This window comes from Thamnophis sirtalis, unplaced genomic scaffold, assembly GCF_051295495.1.
Source record: "Thamnophis sirtalis isolate CommonGarterSnake01/CBP01778 unplaced genomic scaffold, rThaSir2_p1.2 scaffold_14, whole genome shotgun sequence".
Classification (NCBI taxonomy): domain Eukaryota; kingdom Metazoa; phylum Chordata; class Lepidosauria; order Squamata; family Natricidae; genus Thamnophis; species Thamnophis sirtalis.
The window spans coordinates 37,933,288-37,953,556 of NW_028261394.1; the positions used below are offsets into that span (position 1 = coordinate 37,933,288).

At 43.7% G+C, this 20,269-nt stretch overlaps 1 protein-coding gene across 2 annotated transcripts in view; it reads left to right on the forward strand.

Annotated features, from left to right (window-relative positions):
• The first annotated feature begins 863 nt into the window (after positions 1-863).
• Positions 864-20,269, forward strand: part of SLC7A9 (solute carrier family 7 member 9) — a 30,530-nt gene continuing 11,124 nt past the window's right edge. The window contains exons 1-8 of one of the 2 annotated variants that reach the window (XM_087729056.1): positions 864-1,035; positions 2,226-2,327; positions 7,678-7,818; positions 12,615-12,762; positions 14,746-14,988; positions 16,107-16,232; positions 17,693-17,792; positions 19,082-19,126. In XM_087729056.1, coding sequence (XP_087585182.1) covers positions 7,720-7,818; positions 12,615-12,762; positions 14,746-14,988; positions 16,107-16,232; positions 17,693-17,792; positions 19,082-19,126 — 761 coding nt within the window. In that variant the 5' untranslated portion in view covers positions 864-1,035; positions 2,226-2,327; positions 7,678-7,719. Of the gene's footprint in view, positions 1,036-2,225; positions 2,328-3,513; positions 3,533-7,677; positions 7,819-12,614; positions 12,763-14,745; positions 14,989-16,106; positions 16,233-17,692; positions 17,793-19,081; positions 19,127-20,269 lie in introns of those variants that run through there. The other variant, XM_087729057.1, reaches the window with a different exon arrangement.

Here is a 20,269-nt window from a genome sequence, read left to right on the forward strand (position 1 = left end):
AAGCAGGCCACACCTACAGAAGAGGTTCCAAAATTTTTTGAAACCCACCACTGGTCCTTGGATATGATTATTCTACACTATCATGCTCCTATTTATAAAACTCAGTGCCTCTGTGAAAGGTAAGGATGACTACTGCGTTTGTGGTGCAATCAGAACATTGCGTGTGTTGAAGTTGTTTTAACGCAAACCAAAGATGCCTTTTAAAAAACAAGTTTACATTATATTCTTATGCATGCCAGTGCTTTGTGTGAGATAATTTAAGGTAGTTCTGACAAGTGTTATCGGCCTCTTCATATCCGGTCACATGGGCGTCAAGCCACTCCCACAAAGGAGGCCACACCCACAGAGAAGGTTCGAACAATTTTTGAAACCCACCACTGAACAGCATCAAGGACTTGTAAGCAAGTAATGGTTATCAATGAATTTCTTGTGAGACAAAAGGCAAGTGGAAGCACTAATAACCGAGCAAATGTATATAGAAATTAAGCAGCGATTCATATTCTTGCAAACCCTACCTGGTTGGAAAATAACGGACCGGAAATAACAGCAATAACATGGTTAGTCTATTATTAAATTCTAAATATTAAATGCCATCAGCCTAGAGTGAATTCGGGGCTCTAAAATAGTAAGACAAGTAAAGATATTTGGAATGTAACTCTGTATTTTACTTTCTGTGAGCGTTCGATGAAACGGGGCGGGGGCGGGGGGGAGACATCATCTATCTCCAATCTACAACACAATCCTTTCACAACAGTTCCAAGAAGGCTCCACACCCATTTGCATCACTCGGGGGGGGGGGGCTGATGGCACAGATAAATCTCCAGGTGACCTTAAGGAATCTCCGAAAGAATGCCAGATGCCCAGCTGTCTGCAAGGAGTATAAATCCTTCCATTTCCCCACCATCCAGTCTCCAGAGCTGAAGAAGCTCCTTGGATGAGAAGCGAAACGCCTTCGAAGAGAAAGCAGGAACTCCCGTTGCCTCTTGAAAAAGAAAAAAGCACTTTTGGGACAATCGTCAACCTTAGATGTCACGGGTATTGGCAAGTCTGCAAGAGGATTTTCCAAAAACTGGGGGTTTGGGGAGAGAAATACCACCTGCATTTAACTGGAGTTATAACCATGGAAAACCGGCTTTTTCTCTTTCCACCAAAGCTTCGTGTTTGTTTGTTTTCTCTAATGAAGCCTGCATGACTTTGATCTTTTATATAGTCATGGCAACCTGCAATTTACTGGCGCCTCCAGTGATACGCTAGCTGCACTATCGCATTCTTTCGTTCCATTTGCACACCTCCTTCCCTTTCTTCTTCTTCTTCTTCTTCTTCTTCTTCTTCTTCTTCGTCTTCTTCTTCTTCTTCCCCTTCCCCTCCCCCTCCCCCTCCCCCCCCTCCTCCTCCTCCTCCTCCTCCTCCTCCTCCTTCCAAGGTTGGAAGGGACCTTGGAGGTCTTTTAGCCCAATCCTTGCTCAGGTGGGAAACCCTATATCATTCTGGGCAAATATCTGTCTCTTCTTTCTTCTTCTTCTTCTTCTTCTTCTTCTTCTTCTTCTTCTTCTTCTTCTTCTCCTCCTCCTCCTCCTCCTCCTCCTCCTCCTCCTCCTCCTCCTCCTCCTCCTCCTCCTCCTCCTCCTCCTCCTCCTAAGGTTGGAAGGGACTTTGGAGGTCTTTTAGCCCAATCCTTGCTCAGGTGGGAAACCCTATATCATTCTGGGCAAATATCTGTCTCTTCTTTCTTCTTCTTCTTCTTCTTCTTCTTCTTCTTCTTCTTCTTCTTCTTCTTCTTCTTCTCCTCCTCCTCCTCCTCCTCCTCCTCCTCCTCCTCCTCCTCCTCCTCCTCCTCCTCCTCCTCCTCCTCCTCCTCCTCCTAAGGTTGGAAGGGACTTTGGAGGTCTTTTAGCCCAATCCTTGCTCAGGTGGGAAACCCTATATCATTCTGGACAAATATCTGTCTCTTCTTTCTTCTTCTTCTTCTTCTTCTTCTTCTTCTTCTTCTTCTTCTTCCTCCTCCTCCTCCTCCTTCTTCCGCCTCCTCCTCCTCCTTCGTCTTCTTCCCTGGCCGGCTGTTAAATCCACCCAACACACTCACACGCGCACACAGCTCAACATGAATTAATTGGGGCCCTTAATGTTTCTTGCAAGCACGCTGGTTTAATTATTATCCTTTTTTTTTATAACCTCTGAGCTTAAGTAGCCACTGCAATTTCCCACTCTCCTCCTTTTTTTTGCAGCCGTGGGTATTCTTGAACGCTGAATTTGCAAGGAAAAGCACTTGAGGAAGAAGGGAAGGGAAGTACCTGTTGGAGGAAACTTTGGATGACAGACCGAACACAGTAAGTGACATTCTTAATTCCATGCTGAAGGACGGGGGATTAGTTATGAGCCGTCTTTAACAACCTCCGAATTGTGATCAAAGCGCAGAGTAATTTTTTTAAAAAAATAACAGACGTATTACATGTATAAAAGAAATTAAGATATTTTGGGATTTTCTTGGAACTTTGTGGTTAAATTTCTATCTGTGCCATTCAAAAGGTGGGAGGAAATATATAGAACTTCAACGCTTCTTCAGGAATAAGAACCATGCATCTTCTAGTAAAGGTAAAGCTTCGCCTTGCACATATGTGCCAGTCGTTCCCAACTCTAGGGGGCGGTGCTCATCTCTGTTTCAAAGCCGAAGAGCCAGCGCTGTCCAAAGACATCTCCGTGATCATGTGGCCGGCATGACTAAATGCCGAAGGCGCACGGAAGGCTGTTCCCTTCCCACCAAAGGTGGTTCCTATTTTTCTACCTGGATTTTTTACGTGCTTTCGAACTGCTAGATTGGAACAAGTAATGGGAGCTCACTCTGTTACGCAGCGCTGGGGATTCGAACCGCCCAACTGCCAACCTTTCTGATCGACAAGCTCAGTCTTAGCCACTGAGCCACCACATCTTCTAGTAGATACACAGAAAGTCCTTGGCTTACGACCACCATTGAGCCCAGCATTTATGTTGCTAAGTGAGGCAGTTGTTAAGTGAATGTTGCCCTATTTTATTTGCCTTTCTTGCCACGGTTGTTAAGTGAATCACTGCAGTTAGTAACCTGGTGGTTCAGTGAATCTGGCTTCCCCACTGACTTTGCTTGTCAGAAGGTCACACAAGGGGATCATATAATTCTGGGATGATGCATCCGTCATAAATATGTGTCGGTTGCCAATTGAATTTTGATCACATGGCTATGGGGTGGCTGCAACAGTTGCAAATGGGAAAAAATGGTCATAAGTCACTTTTCCCAGTGCCGTCATAACTTTGAACAGTCACTAAATGAACTGTTGTAAGTCAAGGACTACCTATATCTACACATAATCTTCTTGATGAGCATTTTAAGTTGTTGATCTCTCTATTTAGAGTGCAGATAATGAAACTACAAATTAAAAACAAACAGAAATTTGTTTTGGATAATCAGTACAAAATATAAGGAACTGGGGGGGAAACCACAGTAAAGCAAAAAAAAAAAACCCCCACATTTTTGGCAAAGGATGTATTCAGAAAAACTCAAGTAAGTTCAATATTAAAACCCATAAATATTTGTGTTAGATTGTGGGTGTGTGGAGTGATGGTGATGAAATAATCCATTTGTCATGGAAAATGTGTTGGATAATGAGAAAACTGTTATGGTCATATTTGAAACAATAATGTCCAGAATTTACAATTTTCTCATAGTTTTTTTTCCCTCTACATATTTTTTATATATTTTTCCCTAATAAGTTACAGTAAATTTCCCTCCATCCGAAACCTTCCTACTTACCCAGGCTTTGAAATCACCTATTTTAAGATTAATATTCACCTGTCACTGAAGAAATTGTTGGAGACTGGAGCAAAAATCTTTTAGGCTTTGAAAGTCCTGCCTGAGCCACTTGAATCTCCAATATTTGGTGACAACTGAAAATTGGCACGAAGATTCCCTGCTGTTTTCATGTCAGATTTCCACGAAAGCACATGGACAAAAGTTTTGGATTCAGCTCTAAAAAGTTGCTTTGAACTATGAATGTTGAACCTCTCTCAGTGGCTCATTAAAGCAGCTATGTGCATTTCCAGAAGCAACAAAGGATTCTCAAAGCAGATTTGGCTGCTTTAATGAATTGCCAAAGGTGCCCATTATTTTTCAAGTATGGCTGTTTGCATTGTGAATGCTCAAGTCTGGTCCATTTATATTCTATGGCAAGAGATTCCCAGTTAATCTTGATTGTATGGATTGTGGTGGGATACAAAAGAAAGAAAGAAAGAAGAAAGAAAGAAAGAAAGAAAGAAAGAAAGAAAGAAAGAAAGAAAGAAAGAAAGAAAGAAAGAAAGAAAGAAGAAAGAAAGAGAGAGAAAGAAAGAAATTTCCAGGATTATATTCTGTGGCACTGCTCAAGAAGAGCAAAGCATCAATGATAATATAATAAGACAGCACATATATATAGGACTAAAGTGGAGGAAATAAGGAGAACTTAGGGAAAGAGGAAAAAAATAAGATCCAAATAATGTAAAATTAGTTCTGTCCTTAAGCTTGAAATAGAATCTTGGCCATATTAGGAACAAACTGTTCCATCTTGTCATCTTTGGAACATAAAGACATTTTTTAAAAGGGCATAAACCTTGAATTCATTCCTTAACGCAAGGAGCACACAGTTCCTTCCATCTATGTAAAACAATTCTCTTTGCTGAGCCCCAGGCTTGATAAAGCCAAAAGGGCTTCATAAAATGTCACATTCCTTCCTAAAATGTAGATTTTGACATTTGACATTTCAATGCTTATGACTTCTGATCGCTGCTGAGTAGAATAGATTTTCTTAAAAACCTACCAAGTTTTTTTTAATAGAAAGTATACCATACAGATTAAAACATAAAAACATCCATAAAAATTTACAACATAAAAGAAACCCCCCCCCCCAACAAAATAAAATAATCAGGTGAACACTTTCTTGTAAATTATCCAATAAGCAGCAACCATTAGCCGCAATAAACTGTTTTATGGCCAATTTTCTTCTCATCTGATGAGATCCTTTCTATGAGTCATGTCTTGTCCTCAAGAAAGAAACAGCAAATTGCCATTCCAAAGTTCACACGCTGATCTTTGTGATGTATGGAATTGTGCTCACACAGTTCACATTATTGAAAATCTTTCCTGAAGCACGTTTAAGTAATAAATTATGGTAAAAGGAGTTCAGATTTTGCCGGACAATTTTCTGGTGTAGAGATTAAGAGCCTAACCAATATTTTTGAGTTTGTTTTATCAGGATCTTCCATTTTTGCTCCTTTTTGCCAGCCAGCTTAGCAGGTAGAGTAATAGCAATAGCAATAGCAGTTAGACTTATATACCGCTTCATAGGGCTTTCAGCCCTCTCTAAGTGGTTTACAGAGTCAGCATATTGCCCCCAACAACAGTCCGGGTCCTCATTTTACCCACCTCGGAAGGATGGAAGGCTGAGTCAACCCTGAGCCAGTGAGATTTGAACAGCCGAACTGCAGAACTGCAGTCAGCTGAAGTAGCCTGTAGTGCTGCATTTAACCACTGCGGCACCTCGGCTCATAATGCAGGGTGGGGCTGGGGGTAGAGAACAAGGCTGTGTTTTATTGGGCTTTAATACAGGTAGTCCTCACAACCACAATTGAGTCCCCAAATTACTGTCGCTAAGCGAAATTTCTGTACAGAAACATTTCTATATAGATATACATAGAATTCTTTATTGGCCAAGTGTGATTGGACACACAAGGAATTTGCCTTTGGTGCAGATGCTCTCAGTGTACATAAAAGACAAGATACATTCGTCATGAATCATAATTTACAAGACTTAATGCTAGTCATAGGGTACAAATAAGCAATCAAATCATACTAGGAAACAATCAATATAAATTGTAAGGATACTACAAGCAACAAAGTTACAGTCCAGCAGTCATAAGTGGGAGGAGATGTGTGATGGGAACAATGAGAAGACTAATAGTGTTTCCCCAAAAATAAGACATCCCCGGATAATAAGCCCAATCAGGCTTTTGAGAGCATGCGCTAAAATAATCCCTCCCCCCAAAAATAATCCCTCCCTGAAAATATTGCAACACAGCAGCAGCCATGAGGTGACCATGCTCGCCGCCTCCTGCACCTCAAAAATAATAAAACCTCCCCGAAAATAAGGCCAAGTGCTTATGTCAGGGGGTCAAAAGAAAATAAGATCCTGTCTTATTTTCGGGGAAATGTGGTACATTCATCAAGAATCATAAGGTACAACTCTTAATGATAGGTACAAATAAGCAATCAAATCATACTAGGACAGTGATGTGCAGTCAGGAGAGGCAGGGGAGGCAGAGCCTCACCACTGTCATCATGAAAAGAAAAAAAATGTAAAAGGAAAAAGGCAAGAGCTGAGGTCAGGCTGAGCTAGTTGCTGCCAGAGTCACCGTGGATGACTCTGCTTAGTGCTTAACTGTTTAAAAAAGCCTCTTAAAAAGTGCCCTCTACAGGAGGAGGTGGGAGAACCACGTGCCTCATTTAGTCTGACTTTATGATCACTCGAGCAGAGTTAAGCAAGGGTTAAAAGCCAAAAAATTCCTTATGTAGATGAGGCACTTGGTTCTCTCGCCTCCTCCTATAGAGGGCCCTTTTTTTAGTGGCTTTTTTTAAACAGTTAAGCAGAGTCATCCATTGGGGACTCTGGCAGCAGCTAGCCCAGCCTGACCTCAGCAGCTCTTGCCTTTTTCCTTTTACATTTTTACATTTTCATCATGGCAGACAAGAGCAGAGTTGAAATCCTCTGTGAATGTGACACAGCTGGAAAAGATATGTGGGTTGGAGGGAGGGGGAGGAATTCAAAATTAATGTAATTTGTAAGTAATTGTAAGTAAAGTGTGTGTGTGTGTGTGTGTGTGTGTGCTTTTCTTCACTCAGAGGGAAGGGGGTAGGAGAGGCAGGGAGGGCAGCCCACCAGCTTTCTTTCTCTGTGTCGGGGCAGCCCGCCAGCAGAGGTGGGTCTTTTACCCACCTCTGCTGGTGGGCTGGCACTTTCTTTCTTTCTAGAAAGCGGCTTTTGGCCACCCCGGCGCTATGTCCAACACAGAGCGGGACGCCTCTATGTCGGACATAGCGGCAGGGCGGCTTTTGCCTCCTTTCAAGAAAGTGGGCAAAAGCCGGTTTCAAGAAAGCTTTCTTGAAAGCGGGCAAAAGCCGCCCTGCCACTATGTCCGACATAAAGGCGGGATGCCTCTATGTCGGACATAGCGGCAGAACGGCCAAAAGCCGCTTTCTTTCTTTTTGCCTCATCAGCCATAAATCTCACCGCACGTCACTGTACTAGGAAACAATAAATATAAATCGTAAGGATACAAGCAATAAAGCTTGTACAGTCGTACAGTCATAAGTGGAAGGAGATGGGTGAGAGGAACGATGAGACGATTAATTTCAGAGTGATGAGAGCGTTTTCTGCCCTGGGTCTGAATGGGAGACAATTTCACTCAGTTTCACAGACCTTCTGAATTATTATTTGAAAAGGATGACTTATCAAAAGTGCTTCCCGATCCTGGTGAATTTGGAGTTTGTAACTGCTGTATTTCATCCGTCTGCTGATAATTACTTAGCAAAAGACTGGAGGGAGCAAATGAATTATAATGTAGCCTCTAGATAACATTTGGTATTAATATAATTATCGTTAACTTTTGTGTTGTTTGCAGAGATTGCTAATATTGGCAGGTTTGTCAACACTCAGAAAGGTGATGGGGACCGCAAGACACAGAAAACCAAATGGAAACCAGGGTCTTGATGATGTCTCTGTTACAAGCAAGAAACCCAAATCCACAAGCTTACAGAAAGAGGCAAGATTTGTATAATATAATTTTTTAAACAATTAAATATCCTTAGATCAGAGGTGGGTTCCTACCAATTCACACCTATTCGGTAGAACCGGTTCATCAAATCTACCGAGCCGGTTAGAAGAGGTTCCACCAGTGGACCCGGAAAGCAGGCCACACCTACAGAAGAGGTTCCAAAAATTTTTGAAACCCACCACTGGTCCTTGGATATGATTATTCTACACTATCATGCTCATATTTATAAAACTCAGTGCCTCTGTGAAAGGTAAGGATGACAACTGTGTTTGTGGTGCAATCAGAACATTGCGTGTGTTGAAGTTGTTTTAACGCAAACCAAAGATGCCTTTTAAAAAACAAGTTTACATCATATTCTTATGCATGCCAGTGCTGTGTGTGAGGTGATTGAAGGTGGTTCTGACAAGTGTCGTCGGCATCTTCATATCCGGTCACTTGGGCGGTAAGCCACTCCCATCCGGTCACATGGGTGGCAAGCCACTCCCACAAAGGAGGCGACACCCACAGAGTAGGTTCGAACAATTTTTGAAACCCACCACTGCCTTAGATGTACAATTTGGTGGCTCACCTCGCAAGTAGTTTACAGATCTAGTTAAATTTTTCTCCTTGGATGCAACACTCTAGGTTGGTGTTTATTTATTTATTGAATTGAAATTTGCCGCCTATTCGCCCATGTCGACTCAAGGCGGCTTGCAGAATATAAAACCTCATTTAAACCAATAAAACTAATAAAAAGATTCAAATGAATTAATATAATGTAATAAAATCACCCCCAACCCCTGCCACGGCGACAACAGATCACACAAGCAATTTAATGGACTCCATCTCATTTTGGGTTCCCCAGGCCCGCTGACAGAATCAAGTCTTCAGCGCCTTCCGGAAGAGTATCAGAGTGGGGGCTGTTCTAATCTCTGGGGGGATGATGATCCAGAGAGAGGGAGCCACCACAGAGAAGGCCCTTCTTCTGGATCCCACCAGGTGTATCTCCCTGGGGGATGGGACCCACAGCATTCCCTGCCTTCCTGCTCTGATGAGTCAGGTAGATATGACCAGCAAGAGAAGGTCCCTCAAATAACCTGGTCCCAAGCCATGAAGGGCTTTAAAGGTGACAACCAGCACCTTGAACTGCACCCAATTGAAGGTACCATTTCTCCTTTGTTGATTTAGCAGATAATATGATCTTTCATAACAATGAGAGATTCCAGGTAGAGCACTTTCCCACCTGAGGTTCAAATTGGACCGAAAAAAACCAGGAAGAGGCTTAAGATCTTTCCAGGAGGTGTGGTACAGAAGGAGGAGGCAAGCAAAGAGGATCAATTACAGTGATCAGGAAGCTATGTGACCACAAGAGCTTTGTTGAGTTATATCATAGGCTCATCCTAGTCATATTGTCTGGTCATCCAGATGCATCCTGAAAAGTGACAACCCTTTCCCACTTTTGTTAAGCCTCCTTGGGAGGACAACATGGGGCTGCCCCTGAAAAGTGTTCGGAGACTACAGTTGGTCCAGAATGCAGCCGCGCAAGCGATATCGGGTGTACCTAGATACACCCATGTCACACCTATCCTCCGCGAGCTGCACTGGCTTCCTATCGGTCTCCGAACGCGCTTCAAGGTGCTGGTCATCACCTTTAAAGCCCTACATGGCCTAGGACCTGGATATCTGCGAGACCACCTCCTGCCACATACCTCCCAACGGCCGATAAGTTCTCACAGGTTGCGTCTTCTCCGGGTGCCGTCGACCGGACAATGCTGGCTGGCGACCCCTCGGGGGAGGGCCTTCTCTGTAGCTGCTCCGGCCCTGTGGAACGATCTACCCGTAGAGATCCGGACCCTTCCCACTCTCTCGGCCTTCCGAAAAGCCACTAAAACCTGGCTATTCCGGCAGGCCTGGAGCTGTTGACCTCACGAACGAGGTCCAGCCCCACCTAGATGGAGTGTATGGTGCGTTGCTTTTAAATTTGTTTCCTTTCTCCCTATTTTGTTTCCTTTCTCCCTGTCGGCTGTGACCAGGGGGGCATTTGCCCAGGTTCGCCTGGTGCGCCAGTTGCGGCCCTACCTGAACCGGGAGGCTCTCACAACAGTCACTCGAGCCCTTGTGATCTCTAGGCTGGAATACTGCAATGTGCTCTACATGGGGCTGCCCTTGAAGAGCATCCGGCGACTTCAGCTAGTCCAGAACGCGGCCGCGCGAGTGATCATGGGCGCACCACGGTTCGCCCATATAACACCAATCCTCCGTGAGCTGCGCTGGCTACCTGTTGATCGTCGGGTGCACTTCAAGGTCTTACTTACCACCTATAAAGCGCTCCATGGTAGTGGATCTGACTATTTGAGAGACCGCCTCCTGCCAATTACCTCCCTGCGTCCCATCAGATCGCACAGAGTAGGCCTCCTCCGAATTCCATCCGCCAGCCAGTGCCGACTGGCGACTACGCGGAGGAGAGCCTTCTCAGTTGCAGCTCCGACATTATGGAACAACCTCCCCGTGGAGATCCGTACCCTCACCACAGTCCAGGCCTTCCGCACAGCCCTCAAGAACTGGCTATCCCGTCAGGCCTGGGGATAGGATTACTCTAACCCCGCCCGAATGTTGAGTGAATGTTGTGTTTTTACGATTAATTTTCTTTTAATCACGATTCTTTTCTTTTTAAGTCTTGTCTCGCACTCCCTTCCCTTATTGTTGTAAGCCGCCCTGAGTCCCCTCAGGGAAAAGGGCGGCATATAAATTTCCAATAAAATAAAAAAAATAAAAATAAAAAAAAATAAATTTTTAACTTTTTATCTTTTAGTCTTGTTTTTGTAAGCCACCCGGAGTCCTACGGGATTGGGCGGCATATAAATTTATTAAATTACAATTAATTACAATTACAACCAAAACAGTAACTCCTTTCTCCCTGCCTGTAATGCCAGCATTTTGATTCACATCGTATCTGAAACGAGAAATCACACTTTGAATCCAAGTGAACGTACAAGGTGAACGTTTCATTTCTATAGTGCCAAAAGAGCAAGCCGAGCATGTCCTCCCCCCGTCCGCGTTAACACATTAATTAGTAGAACAGTGATTGAAGAATAGCTTAACAAAGTTCACAAGAACTTTAAAAAAATCTTTTTGGCCCTGGAATGCCGGGTTAATGTTTGCATCGTAGCCCAAGCTGCTAATTTGTACTGTTGAAAGGGAGAGGAGCCTGATTTATGCATGTGTTTTTGCTGTCTAATTATTTGGTGGGCTTGGGTATCAGACAGAGTTAGATAAAGAACAGAATTTTAAGATTGGAAACAATACATGAATAGTTGGTCCTAAGAAAAATAGGAAAGAACTGATCTATTTTACCAGCAGAAACAAATTTGGTTGAAGGTGAATTAGCTAACCATTTCTTTGATCCTGGAAATATGGAATGGATTTGCTTTTCTTTTTGAACGTTTAGGTTCAAAAAGATTGGTTGGCAAACCATTGAGTGCCAAAACGGGAGCGTGCACACAGGGGTGTGCCGGAAACCGGAAGAGCAGTTTCCCAGTGTGCATGCGCGCACTGGGAAGCTGAGCTTCCAGTTTTCAGAGTGTGCATGTGCACCAGTCACCTAGTCTTTCAGTTTCTGCCGCATGCGAAGACCAGCTGACCGCTGCACATGTGCGTACTGGAACCCGGAAGAGCAACGGACGATGGCTGGCATGCTTGGAGAGATGGCTCTGCGTGCCACTTCTGGCACACATGTGCCATAGGTTTGCCATCACGAACTTAGAGAATCTTGATTATGTTAGAAGGCTAAAAACCTTCTGGAGAAGATTCCTTCAGAATTCCCACTCACTGTTTCTGACAACTGAGAATCCATCCACATTGGGAACAAAAGAGATTAGAAAAGCTCTTTTGGAACCATTTAGTTTGAAGTAGATAAAGAGTTTTATTAGATCAGGCCAAAGATACATCTAAAAGCAAGGTTTTCTTTCTACACAAGCCAATGAAATGCTTCCAGATCACTTCTAGTTACAGCAGCCATATTATCAATGAATGCTCAATGCTTTAATTCAGATTGGCAGGAAGTTGGATTGGCCTCTTATAACTGGCCAAGCTCATTACTCCCCAAAACAAATCTGGATGTGAAGTGGATGAAAAGTATAAAGCTCTCTATTACAAAAATCACTCCTGAAACATGGCGGTGCAGAATCATCGATCTTAAGAAACCTCACCGGTCTTCCTCTGGTAGGAAAGCTCATGAGCTACCCGTCAAATTTGGAGGAAAAGGCTGTTAAAGATATCACATCCAAAACAGGACCTTAAGACTTTGCACTCAGATTTGTAACTAGGGAGTTACAACTGAGCTAGAGGACGGATTAGCACGGTGCCAACATCTGTACAAAATCCTCCGTATCTTACCACGCCGGATACCCAGTGATTGGCTGAAGTCAAAACGAGCTTCCTAGATTGAGAAGTCTAGGAGTCACTGAAGCAGTAGGTCTGAGCTTAAATGGACTCCAGAGGATGGGAGAGAGGACAGGAAGGCCTGGAGGAACATGGTTCATGGGGTCACGCTTCTTGCTTAATGGTGTCCCTTGTATTGCATTGTAGATCAAAGTTGCAAGCGTGTAAGATTCACAGGGATGCAAAATAATTGATTACTCCTTTCTTCCATCTGACTGATGGTTTACTTATTACCCCCGTAGGTCCACGTCTGGTGACATCATGTAAATATCATCATACCAACAATCACCCGTTGTGAATTGCAAAATAAATGAACCATCTCAAATCTGTTTGCTTTCCCTCTCCCTCCCCCCTTCCTTCCTTAGGTGGGTCTGATCAGTGGAATCTGTGTCATCGTTGGAACCGTGATAGGTTCAGGGATTTTTATTTCTCCAAAATCCGTTCTGGCTAATGCTGGAGCGATCGGACCGTGCTTGGTTATTTGGGCAGCTTGCGGAGTGTTGGCCACCTTAGGTAAGCCGTTTCTTGTGCTCTCCATTTCTTTTTATTTCTTTTTTTTTTACAGAAAGCCAAGTTTCTTTTTCACATCCTATTGTGCTGTTCTGATGGAATACAAGTTTGACATTTGCTGCCCCCCTCCAACCTGTTGTGGCCCACCAATGGCCAGCAGAGTGCGCTCTATATGGGGCTGCCCTTGAAGAGTGTCCGAAGACTTCAGTTAGTCCAGAATGCGGCCGCGCGAGCGATTGTGGGTGCACCCAGATACACCCACGTCACACCTATCCTCTGCGAGCTGCACTGGCTACCCATTAGTCTCCGGACCCGCTTCAAGGTGCTGGTCATCACCTATAAAGCCCTACATGGCATCGGACCTGGGTACCTGAGAGACCGCCTCCTGCCGATTATCTCCCAGAGACCGATTAGATCTCACAGGTTAGGTCTCCTCCGGATTCCATCTGCCAGCCAATGTCGGCTGGCGACTCCCCGGGGGAGGGCCTTCTCTGTTGCAGCTCCAGCCCTTTGGAACAACCTCCCCGTGGAGATCCGGACCCTTACTACCCTCCCGGCCTTCCGCAAAGCCACCAAGTCCTGGCTGCTCCAGCAGGCCGGGGGGCTTGTGAAATATCCAGCCCCACGATAACTGTGAATGTTGCTATTTTAAGGTGTTGTCTTGTTTATTTATCCCCTTGTTTATTGTGAGCCGCCCAGAGTCCTTCGGGAGTGGGCGGCATACAAGATCAATAAACTCAAACTCAAACAGTAAGGAGGTTGGGGAGGAGCATGGGCCAGTCCTGGGGACTGGGGAAGGCTCAGATGAGCGCTCTGCGTTGGAGGCAGAGAGGGGGCCAAAGCTGTGTGGCAGTGATCAGGTGCCTATGGAGCTAGACAGCAGTGAGGCAGAGGAACAGCTGGAGCCTGTTCCCAGTGTGCGCATGCGCAGAGCTGCCAGAAGAAAAAAACAACTCAGAAATCAGGGTCGACTTGGGAGTAAAGTCACCAGTAGATGGTGAATAGCCCCTCGCATAAGAAATAAAAGAGGAGCAAGAGGGGAGGGGGCTTTTGCAGGAAAGAATTTGTTTGTTCGGTTGTTAGATTCGTTTCAGGAGTGCGGAGATCTGTCCGTGAATCTCAGAGACTCTGTGCCCAGTCTTTCCTTGCACAGCACCTCATTTGGAAAATATTTACATAGTAGCTTTCCAAGATAGATAAGGTCTGTAGTCACAAATACTCCTTTGAAAGAGTGTTTACCAGGCCAACAGAGGAATTCACATTCGTTTAATAAAAGGGGTTTTGTCAGGACTCTGCCTTACGCTATTTGGGGAAGCCTAAGTCAGAACACAACCTTCAGGGATTGCTGGGGTATGGTTAAAAAATAATTTAATTTCTAGTAAATGACACCTTTCTCAACAAATGAAGGGTCGTTTTTATTTAGAAGCCGTAGTTAAGACAGGCCTGACCATCAGTATTAATAGCAATAACACTTAGACTTATATACAGCTTGACAGTGCTTTATAGCTCTCTCTGTTTACAGAGTCAGCATCTTACCCCCAACAATTTGGGTCCCCATTTTACCCACCTTGGAAGGATGGAAGGTTGAGTCAACCTTGAGCCAGTTGGTCACGTTCGAACTCCTAGCAGTGGGCAGAATTAGCCTGCAATACTTCATTCTAACCACTGGGAGGGAGGGAGGGAGGGAGGGAGGGGAAGGGAAGGGAGGAAGGAAGGAATAACAATAGGACTTAGACTTATATATTGCTTTACAGTGCTTTATAGCACTCTCTTTACAGCGGTTTACAGAGTCAGCCTCTTGCCCCCAACAATCTGGCTCCTCATTTTACCTACCTTGGAAGGATGGAAGGCTGAGTCAACCTTGAGCCTGGTTGAGATTTGATCTGCCAAGTTGCAGGCAACCGGCAGTCAGCAGAAGTAGCCTGCAGTACTGCACTCTCACCACTGTGCCACCGCGGCTCATTAATGCTGAAACTCCAATTTCAGGGGCTCTATGTTTTGCTGAACTGGGCACAATGATCCCCAAATCCGGAGCAGAATACCCTTACCTGTTGGAAGCCTTCGGACCCATCCCTGCCTTCTTGTTTTCCTGGTCCAGTCTCATGGTCATCAAGCCCAGCGCTTTCGCCATTATCTGCCTGAGTTTCGCAGAGTATGTCTCAGCTCCATTTTACCCAGGATGTGACCCTCCCGTGGTGGTCGTTAAGTGCCTGGCTATAGCAGCCCTGGGTGAGTCTTTGGCCTTTAAAGGAGGGAAACCAAGTTAGAGATGGAAGCGGAAGTAGATCTGGAGGAGAACCACTGAGGGCAACCATGAGATTGATATTTGTGGATGGACGAATGGATGGATGGATGGATAGAAAGATAGAAAGATAGAAAGATAGAAAGAAAGAAAGAAAGAAAGATAGAAAGATAGAAAGATAGAAAGATAGATAGATAGATAGATAGATAGATAGATAGATAGATAGATAGATAGATAGATGTTTTTTGGATGGATAATGGAGGATGGATGGATGGATGGATGGATGGATGGATGGATGGATGGATGGATAGATAGATAGATAGATAGATAGATAGATAGATAGATAGATAGATAGTTGTTTTTTGGATGAATGATGGATGGATGGATGGATGGATAGATATAGATAGATAGATAGATAGATAGATGATAGATAGATAGATAGATAGATAGATAGATAGATGTTTTTTGGATGAATGATGGATGGATGGATGGATAGATAGATGGATGGATGGATTGATGGGTGTTTTTTGGATGAATGATGGATGGATGGATAGAAAGATAGATGATAGATAGATAGATAGATAGATAGATAGATAGATAGATAGATAGATAGATAGATAGATAGATGTTTTTTGGATGATTGATGGAGGATGGATAGATAGATAGATAGATGGATGGATGTTTTTTGGATGAAGGATGGATGGATGGATGGATAGATAGATAGAGAGAGAGAGAGAGATGTTTTTAGATTGATTTCCCTCCACAGTAAAGAAAATCTATGAACAATGAGCTGAATGCAATAATTTTACCCTTCTGTCCTTTTTACAATTTTAGTGGCCACTTCTGAAAGATCATACTTCTCTTCCTTAAAGAATATTTTATGGTTAGAAAAATAAATATAGAAGAATGATGGAAAAACCTGGGAAGGTTTTTAATGAAAGAGGATGTTGACCTCTGAACTCCCTATAAAAGGCCACAAACGAAACAGTGATCGAACCCTACATGCCTTCTCTGTCCGCATCTACATTTTCAGACTAAGCTGAAAACTAAAAGTGAGGAAAAACCAAGGTTTTAACTATTTTGTCGCTCTTTCTTTGTCCTGCAGTGAGCATTACAGTCCTGAATTCACTGAGTGTGAAATGGACGAGCTACCTTCAGAACATTTTAACTGCTACTAAAATGGTGATTGTCATCATTATCGTTGTAAGTGGCATCGTTCTCCTGGCCAAAGGTATGTTCTAGTCGCTTATAAAGAAACATAAACACCCTTACGTTGTCAGAAACCAGACGGAGAGTGTCTGCAAAATGCAGGATTCCAAGCTTGGGATACTCCTGGGGAATTTTTGGAGTAGAAATCCAGTCGATCTGGGAAATGCTAAGTGGAAATGATCCCCTAAAATGACTCCCTCTTCTTTGTGATAGCCCCTAAAATACTGGAACACTGGAATACATGCCACCCCCCTAGTCCTTTCCCCCCACCCCCCTAGAGTGGCCATATCCAATTCCTGCAACCCGTTCGGCGTATTGTGGGTGCTTCATCACTGGAGGTTGAAGGAAATAAATAAATAATAAGTTACTCTTTCATATAAAGTGTAAAATGTAACACAAAGGTGTGGGACTCTTGGCGCTGTTTTTCTTGATTGTAAATTTAAGCACAAATATAAGCAGTAAAGCAGTGGTGGGTTTCAAAAATTGTTTGAACCTACTCTGTGGGTGTGGCCTCCTTTGTGGGAGTGGCTTGCTGCCCATGTGACCGGATGGGAGTGGCTTGCCGCCCATCTGACCGGATATGAAGATGCCGACAACACTTGTCAGAACCACCTTAAATTACCCCACACACAGCACTGGCATGCATAAGAATATGATGTAAACTTGTTTTTTTAAAAGGCATCTTTGGTTTGCGTTAAAACAACCTCAACACACGCAATGTTCCGATTGCACCACAAACGCAGTAGTCATCCTTACCTTTCACAGAGGCACTGAGTTTTATAAATATGAGCATGATAGTGTAGAATAATCATATCCAAGGACCAGTGGTGGGTTTCAAAAAATCTTGGAACCTCTTCTGTAGGTGTGGCCTGCTTTCCGGGTCCACTGGTGGAACCTCTTCTAACCGGTTCGGTAGATTTGACGAACCGGTTCTACCGAATAGGTGCGAACTGGTAGGAGCCCACCTCTGCAGTAAAGTCAGTACAGGATGACTTGCTAAAAATCCTTTGCCATTGAAATACAGACAAGCACACCAATTGGTGAGATGGTAACACCGCCGCCTAAATTGAAATAACAAAAGAAGCACAGATAAGAAAAAAAAAAAGAGAGATTCTGCAGGAAAAGTCATGCTGTCCTCTTGAAATGTGAATTAACCTCAAAGAATGATTTTGGAAATGGGGAGGGCTTCTTCTTAGGCGTCACGCATGATGAGCAGAAATGGGTAAATTTTATTACTTGAAATCTGTCCTTGCGCTCCTTGTACTCAACCCATCGGGAAAAGGCTGGGAGGCTTGGCTTGCAACCGCTTTTTCAATTTCTTTGCAATAAAACTTTTGAATTGTGAACCAGACTTTGTCTTTTGAACAGTGAGCATAGAAATTGGGTTTGAATATCTCACAAGGTTTCTAAAGAGACTGGACAGCCACTCTTCAAGTCTCCCGCTGCATGTCGTATTCATGTGGGATTCGTTTTGTTTTTCAGGAAACACAAAAAATTTTAACAATTCTTTTGACAGTTCCTCAATTTCCGTGGGAGGCATAAGCCTGGCATTTTACAGCGGACTCTGGGCCTATGATGGATGGTAACCTATTTACATTTTGCTCATTTCCAATTAATTCCCACTGGTAGATAATTCTGAAGCATTTGCGCCTGAAAACAACAGCAGTTGAAGTGATTTTACATGTTTTGATGTTTTGTAGAGATGAGCAATCAAGGTGAAACTCCTTTCTCCTTTAGACAGACTAAACCCAGGTAGCTACAGAATCTCAAGTTTTAGCTGGAAACGGCTGCTATGGTCCGATGGCTCAGTGGTGGGTTTCAAAAATTGTTCGAACCTACTCTGTGGGTGTGGCCTCCTTTGTGGGAGTGGCTTGCCACCCATGTGACCGGATGGGAGTGGCTTGCCACCCATGTGACCGGATATGAAGATGCCGACGACATTTGTCAGAACCACCTTAAATTACCTCACACACAGCACTGGCATGCATAAGAATATGATGTAAACTTGTTTTTTGAAAGGCATCTTTGGTTTGCGTTAAAACAACTTCAACACACGCAATGTTCTGATTGCACCACAAACGCAGTAGCCATCCTTACCTTTCACAGAGGCACTGAGTTTTATAAATAGGAGCATGATAGTGTAGAATAATCATATCCAAGGACCAGTGGTGGGTTTCAAAAAATTTTGGAACCTCTTCTGTAGGTGTGGCCTGCTTTCCGGGTCCACTGGTGGAACCTCTTCTAACCGGTTCGGTAGATTTGACGAAGAGGTTCTACCGAATAGGTGCGAACTGGTAGGAACCCACCTCTGCGATGGCTTCTAAAAAAGCTTTAGAAGATGATGGCCAGGGACCAGGACCATACTATTCCCTTCCCAAATACTATGCCCCCACCCTCCCGGTTTCTATGGCAGCCAATAGCAAGCAAGCAAAGCAGAGGCTGACATCCGGCGCTCCTTCAGAAAGGACATCACCCCTATCAAATCCAAGGCTTATCAGGATACCTGGCGTAGAACCTACGTAAAAGTCTGGGAGTCCTAACATCGGATTTGTTCACTCCTTCAGCCCGGGAAGGGGGAAAATGTGTCCTGTACAAAAAATACAGGTTTACACCAATATCGGAGGAAATAATGCTAGGGGAAACTATATCTTGAACATGGGTTTCCTACTGGTTGACCATCATAGATAGTGGTTTAAGAGGGCATTTCCAGCTGGCTGGATACTTGAAGGCTGTGGCCATTATCAACACTTAACTTTATAGTCTTCGGTGGTTTATTAACTCCCAACAGATTCTGTAGAGGTTTCCTTCCAAATTTGCATAACTTAGGACTGCAGTTGGACCAAGTAACTATTGGTGTTTCTTTTCTTCCAGGAATCAGCTTAATTATATCACAGAAGAGCTTAAAAATCCTTACAGGTAAGATGGGAGAGAGCAACAGCATTTTATTTGGATAACAGCAGGAATTGAAAAATGGACATTTCCATCCTGTTTTGAAATAACAGCAGTAGCACTTAGACTTAGATAATGCTTTATAGGACTTTACAGCCCACTCTAAGCGGTTTACAGAGTCAGCAAATTGCCCCAAATAATCTGGGTCCTCATTTTACTGACCTCAGAAAGAGGGAGGTCTGAGACAACCTTGAGCCAGTCAAATAAGTTGCATGTCATGTAGGGCAGCTATAAACATTGAGGAAATAAATAAATGCAAGGTGGGCCACACAGCCAGTGTGAACGTTCTGTGGTCCAACCTCTTTTTTATTACAATAAACCTGCATAGTCTGAATCAAAGAGATGGGGGGTGGCGCAGTGGTTAGAATGAAGTATTGCAGGCTGACTCTGCCCACTGCCAGCAGTTCGATCCTGACCGGCTCAAGGTTGACTCAGCCATCCATCCTTCCGAGGTGGGTAAAATGAGGACCCAGATTGTTGGGGGCAATAGGCTTACTCTGTAAACTGCATAGAGAGGGCTGTAAAGCACAGTGAAGAGGTATATAAGTACTAATGATGTTGCTATTGCTATCTGCAAGAATCTGAGGACTGCCTTAAGTGACTTGACGTATCTTTTGAATTGGGTAAACCCAACTTACTAGCAATAGCAATAGCAATAGCAGTTAGATTTATATACCGCTTCATAGGGCTTTCAGCCCTCTCTAAGCGGTTTACAGAGTCAGCATATTACCCCCAACAATCTGGGTCCTCATTTTACCCACCTCGGAAGGATGGAAGGCTGAGTCAACCCTGAGCTGGTGAGATTTGAACAGCCGAACTGCACAACTGCAGTCAGCTGAAGTAGCCTGCAGTGCTGCATTTAACCACTGTGCCACCTCAGCTCTACTTTGGAATTAATAAAAAGTATGAATATGAATTACTTTGAATGAAAATTAATAAAATTAATAAATTGATGAATAACTCAGCCCATCAAAGATTAGAAGATGGTATCTTTGGAATTCCTGGAGTGGCTAAATCAATAATCTTTGAGGGTATGAAAACGTGAAGTAGGAATGAAGTAGGAACGCCTTTTCTGTAATAGCAATATTTGAGCAACATCTAAAGAACAAA